At 50.8% G+C, this 6,214-nt stretch overlaps 1 protein-coding gene across 1 annotated transcript in view; it reads right to left on the bottom strand.

Moving 5' to 3' along the window:
- Nucleotides 1–4,299: 4,299 nt before the first annotated feature.
- Nucleotides 4,300–6,214, bottom strand: part of LOC127926779 (uncharacterized) — a 3,541-nt gene continuing 1,626 nt past the window's right edge. Inside the window, exons 3-4 of the mRNA XM_052512406.1 lie at nt 4,944–6,214; nt 4,300–4,778 (exon numbers count right to left, since the gene is read on the bottom strand). The exon at nt 4,944–6,214 is cut by the window's right edge and continues 605 nt beyond it. Of these exons, the coding sequence (XP_052368366.1) occupies nt 4,300–4,778; nt 4,944–6,214 (1,750 nt within the window). The remainder of the gene's footprint in view (nt 4,779–4,943) is intronic.

Below are 6,214 nucleotides of genomic sequence, written 5' to 3'. Positions count from 1 at the left end.
AAATGCTTGTGTTTCTAGTTCCAACAGTAATACCTAGCTAAATGCTTGTGTTTCTAGTTCCAACAGTAATACCTAGCCAAATGCTCGTGTTTCTTGCTCCAAAAGTAATACCTAGCCAAATGCTTGTGTTACTCAAAAGTAATACCTAGCTAAATGCTTGTGTTTCTAGTTCCAACAGTAATACCTAGCTAAATGCTTGTTTTTAGCTCCAACTGCAATACCTAACAGTGTGAATAAAATCACATTCAGGCATTAGACACTTTGAGCCAATGTACACAGTACAGTGTGTTCACTGACCAGAGCTGTTCCTTCTATAGGCCTTCAGATCAGTCAACATCCTGCTACTGTGCCACTTCCATTGTTACTTGTTATTCCTCCATTCCCTAAGGGCATTGCATTGTGTTCTCCCAGTGTCCTATATAGGGAGAGTCTCTCTCTCTCTCTCTCTCTCTCTCTCTCTCTCTCTCTCTCTCTCTCTCTCTCTCTCTCTCTGTCTCTCTCCGTGTCTCTGTGCCTCTGTATCTGTGTGTCTCTCTGAGAATGAAGGAGACTGCCATGGTGCCTTGAGGAACAGAGTCTCTTATCAGCTTCCAACATCCGGACTAGCGCGATGGGCTTTTCTTCAGACGTCATTGAGACCTCTCTGTCTATTCTATGTCCATGTTCCAAATGGCACCCTATTCCCTATATAGTGCACTATTTTTTACCAGAACCCCCCCCCCACCCCCCTCCCCACACCAAATAAAAATGCCTTTAGTGAACTAACGCTTGACTCTTTCCCCTTTTACTATCTCTGACCTTGCTGACGAGGAAACATGTACATACTATGACTTAGATATGTGTCTGTCCCACCTAGCTATCTAAAGATGAATGCACTAACTGTAAGTCGCTCTGGATAAGAGCGTCTGCAAAATGACACAAATGTAAAATGTAAATTACATAGGGAATGCGCTGCTATTTCGGGACTCAGCCTTTATAATGCTTGATTAACTGCACAGTTCGACTGCACTAATCAACGTCCTTTTCCCACAAGACTACATTTCTATGATTGCAGATGAGGGCCTGTTTTCTCAGTGGAGGAGAGGGGAGGGGTAAAATGGGAGACATCATGGATACTTCTAGAAGAGGGCCTGTTTTCTCAGTGGAGGAGAGGGGAGGGGTAAAATGGGAGACATCATGGATACTTCTAGAAGAGGGCCTGTTTCCTCAGTGGAGGAGAGGGGAGGGGTAAAATGGGAGACATCATGGATACTTCTAGAAGAGGGCCTGTTTCCTCAGTGGAGGAGAGGGGTAAAATGGGAGACATCATGGATACTTCTAGAAGAGGGCCTGTTTCCCTCAGTGGAGGAGAGAGGTAAAATGGGAGACATTATGGATACTTCTAGAAGAGGGCCTGTTTCCTCAGTGGAGGAGAGAGGTAAAATGGGAGACATCATGGATACTTCTAGAAGAGGGCCTGATTTCTCAGTGGAGGAGAGGGGAGGGGTAAAATGGGAGACATCATGGATACTTCTAGAAGAGGGCCTGTTTCCTCAGTGGAGGAGAGAGGTAAAATGGGAGACATCATGGATACTTCTAGAAGAGGGCCTGTTTCCTCAGTGGAGGAGAGAGGTAAAATGGGAGACATCATGGATACTTCTAGAAGAGGGCCTGTTTTCTCAGTGGAGGGGAGGGGTAAAATGGGAGACATAATGGATACTTCTAGAAGAGGGCCTGTTTCCTCAGTGGAGGGGAGGGGTAAAATGGGAGACATCATGGATACTTCTAGAAGAGGGCCTGTTTCCTCAGTGGAGGAGAGAGGTAAAATGGGAGACATCATCTATACTTCTAGAAGAGGGCCTGTTTCCTCAGTGGAGGAGAGAGGTAAAATGGGAGACATCATGGATACTTCTAGAAGAGGGCCTGTTTCCTCAGTGGAGGGGAGAGGTAAAATGGGAGACATCATCTATACTTCTAGAAGAGGGCCTGTTTCCTCAGTGGAGGAGAGAGGTAAAATGGGAGACATCATGGATACTTCTAGAAGAGGGCCTGTTTCCTCAGTGGAGGGGAGAGGTAAAATGGGAGACATCATCTATACTTCTAGAAGAGGGCCTGTTTCCTCAGTGGAGGAGAGAGGTAAAATGGGAGACATCATGGATACTTCTAGAAGAGGGCCTGGTTCCTCAGTGGAGGGGAGGGGTAAAATGGGAGACATTATGGATACTTCTAGAAGAGGGCCTGTTTCCTCAGTGGAGGGGAGAGGTAAAATGGGAGACATCATGGATACTTCTAGAAGAGGGCCTGTTTCCTCAGTGGAGGGAGAGGTAAAATGGGAGACATCATGGATACTTCTAGAAGAGGGCCTGTTTCCTCAGTGGAGGGGAGGGGTAAAATGGGAGACATCATGGATACTTCTAGAAGAGGGCCTGTTTCCTCAGTGGAGGGGAGAGGTAAAATGGGAGACATCATGGATACTTCTAGAAGAGGGCCTGTTTCCTCAGTGGAGGGGAGAGGTAAAATGGGAGACATCATGGATACTTCTAGAAGAGGGCCTGTTTCCTCAGTGGAGGGAGGGGTAAAATGGGAGACATCATGGATACTTCTAGAAGAGGGCCTGTTTCCTCAGTGGAGGGGAGAGGTAAAATGGGAGACATCATGGATACTTCTAGAAGAGGGCCTGTTTCCTCAGTGGAGGGGAGGGGTAAAATGGGAGACATCATGGATACTTCTAGAAGAGGGCCTGTTTCCTCAGTGGAGGGGAGGGGTAAAATGGGAGACATCATGGATACTTCTAGAAGAGGGCCTGTTTCCTCAGTGGAGGGGAGAGGTAAAATGGGAGACATCATGGATACTTCTAGAAGAGGGCCTGTTTCCTCAGTGGAGGAGAGAGGTAAAATGGGAGACATCATGGATACTTCTAGAAGAGGGCCTGGTTCCCTCAGTGGAGGAGAGAGGTCAAATGGGAGACATTATGGATACTTCTAGAAGAGGGCCTGTTTCCTCAGTGGAGGAGAGAGGTAAAATGGGAGACATCATCTATACTTCTAGAAGAGGGCCTGTTTCCTCAGTGGAGGGGAGGGGTAAAATGGGAGACATCATGGATACTTCTAGAAGAGGGCCTGTTTCCTCAGTGGAGGGGAGGGGTAAAATGGGAGACATCATGGATACTTCTAGAAGAGGGCCTGTTTCCTCAGTGGAGGGGAGGGGTAAAATGGGAGACATCATGGATACTTCTAAGTGACTGCAGAGGTTGAAGAAATCATACGTTTAAATGTAAAACACAATGAAAATGTGGTACTTACCTGTCTGAATGGTGATAATCACATCCTTCCAAGGTTACAAAGAATGTTTTTTGAGGACTTACAGGGAGATCCTTGTAAGAAAAGTTAATTTAGCCACAATTCATGGACCTTAGTGAACCATTTAATCAGCTGTCGTCTCTGTTAAATTGTAGTCATACTGTATCTCATAGACAAGGCACAATGTTATCTTCACAAGAAAAATATTTAGTCAATCTGCTTGTTCTTTTAATTCATTATGATTTAGCCCAACTTTCTAGATTCTAATGTTTGTACACTATTCATGGCTCATTTTGCATGTTAATTCGCTTCATCGTTTTCTTATGTAAATCAAGTGAAATGATTTGCTTTCAGTTTCATACATTTTGAGTGCTTACTTTGGGTTTGTTTTGTGCTTGTTCCCTCTGGTCCGAACTCCACCCATGCACATCCAGGTTCTATACAAGGAGTGCCCGCGGACGTCCTGCATATCAAATATCTATTATATTGACAAGATAGTTGAGTGACCGCTGTAACAATTGAAATATATGTCCTTAACGATGGAAGACAGGTTGAAGGAGGCGAGACCAGGTGGGACCATTCTAGCCAATGAGAGGGCAGATATGCGCGTGAACGACACAATTTTTGCAGTCCAAACACTTAAAAGATACACCCTCATCCACTTAGCCTCGCTTTATGCCCTTGGGGGAATCCCGGTCGCCATCTTGGAGGGCGGTCGGCGGTCCAGTTGATAAGCCAAATAAGGGAAGTTTGCAACGTAAACCCCTCAACCCCCGTTTTTAGTAGAGTTTGCAATTATGTTCACTCCAGGGCCTAAAACTTTATGTTCACTCCAGGGCCTAAAACTTTATGTTCACTCCAGGGCCTAAAACTTTATGTTCACTCCAGGGCCTAAAACTTTATGTTCACTCCAGGGCCTAAAACTTTATGTTCACTCCAGGGCCTAAAACTTTATGTTCACTCCAGGGCCTAAAACTTTATGTTCACTCCAGGGCCTAAAACTTTATGTTCACTCCAGGGCCTAAAACTTTATGTTCACTCCAGGGCCTAAAACTTTATGTTCACTCCAGGGCCTAAAAACTTTGTCCTGCTGGCTGCCCAGGGTCAACTGGCTGCCCAGGGTCCTAATGGCTGAATAGGGTCCTAAATGGCTGCCCAGGGTCCTGCTGGCTGCCCAAACCTGCTGGCTGAAAGGTCCTGATGGCTGACCAGGGTCCTGCTGGCTGCCCAGGGTCCTTTGGCTGAAAGGGTCCTGCTGGCTGACCAGGGTCCTTCTGCCCAGGGTCCTGCTGGCTGCCCAGGGTCCTGTTGGCTGACCAGGGTCCTTCCTGCTGGCTGACCAGGGTCCTGCTGGCTGCCCAGGGTCCTGCTGGCTATATTTAATATGGCTGCCCAGGGTATATGGCTGCCCAGGGTCCTGTTGGCTGACCAGGGTCCTGCTGGCTGACCAGGGTCCTGCTGGCTGCCCAGGGTCCTGTTGGCTGACCAGGGTCCTGCTGGCTGACCAGGGTCAGTGAAAAACACAATCATCGCAGAACGATTGAGTGCTGGCTGCCATTCCTCCCTCCCAGGGTCCTTTTTATTATTATTATTTTTTATTTTGGCTAACCAAATCCTGCTGGCTGACCAGGGTCCTGATGAGTCAACAGGGTCCTGCTGGCTGACCAGGGTCCTGCTCTGAGGGTCCTGCTGGCTGACCAGGGTCCTGATGGCTGACCAGGGTCCTGCTGGCTGACCAGGGTCCTGCTGGCTGAAATCCTTTCCCAGGGTCCTGCTGGCTGACCAGGGTCCTTATGGCTGACCAGGGTCCTGCATTTACCAGGGTCCTGTCTCCCAGGGTCCTGCTGGCTGACCAAGGTCCTGCTGGCTGACAAAGGTCCTTTTGGCTGCCCAGGGTCCTGCTGGCTGCCCAGGGTCCTGCTGGCTGCCCAGGGTCCTGCTGGCTGACCAAGGTCATGCTGGCTGTCCAGGGTCCTGCTGGCTGCCCAGGGTCCTGCTGGCTGACCAGGGTCCTGCTGGCTGCCCAGGGTCCTGTGGCTGACCAGGGTCCTGCTGGCTGACCAGGGTCCTGCTGGCTGCCCAGGGTCCTTGCTGGCTGACCTGTTGGCTGACCATTCCTTCCTATGGCTGACCAGGGTCCTGCTGGCATTAAAGCCAAATGGGTCCTGCTGGCTGGGGTCCTGTGGCTGCCCAGGGTCCTGTTAACTGACCAGTTTGATGGCTGCCCAGGGTCCTCTGGCTGACCAGGGTCCTGCTGGCTGACCAGGGTCACCAGGGTCAAATTTACATCAAAAAGTCCTGCTGGCTGACCAGGGTCCTTTGGCTTCCCAGGGTCCTTTGACCAGGGTCCTAACTGGCTGACCAACCTGCTGGCTAACCAGGGTCCTAACCCTGGCTGCCCAGGGTCCTGCTGGCTGCCCAATTTCCTGCTGGCTGACCATGGTCCTGCTGGCTGACCAGGGTCCTGCTGGCTGCTCCAGGGTCCTGCTGGCTGACCATGGTCCTTGGCTGACCAGGGTCCTGCTGGCATGACCAGGGTCCTGCTGGCTGCCCAGGGTCTCTGGCTGACCAAGGTCCTGCTGGCTGACCAGGGTCCTGCTGGCTGCCCAGGGTCCTGCTGGCTGCCCAGGGTCCTGCTGGCTGCCCAGGGTCCTGCTGGCTGACCAGGGTCCTGCTGGCTGCCCAGGGTCCTGCTGGCTGCCCAGGGTCCTGCTGGCTGACCAGGGTCCTGCTGGCTGACCAGGGTCCTGCTGGCTGCCCAGGGTCCTGCTGGCTGACCAGGGTCCTGCTGGCTGACCAGGGTCCTGCTGGCTGCCCAGGGTCCTGCTGGCTGCCCAGGGTCCTGCTGGCTGACCAGGGTCCTGCTGGCTGACCAGGGTCCTGCTGGCTGCCCAGGGTCCTGCTGGCTGCCCAGGGTCCTGCTGGCTGCCCAGGGT

This window comes from Oncorhynchus keta, unplaced genomic scaffold (assembly GCF_023373465.1).
Source record: "Oncorhynchus keta strain PuntledgeMale-10-30-2019 unplaced genomic scaffold, Oket_V2 Un_contig_823_pilon_pilon, whole genome shotgun sequence".
NCBI lineage: Eukaryota > Metazoa > Chordata > Actinopteri > Salmoniformes > Salmonidae > Oncorhynchus > Oncorhynchus keta.
Note: the sequence above shows the minus strand (reverse complement) of the source record. Positions and strands in the feature narration are given on the sequence as shown.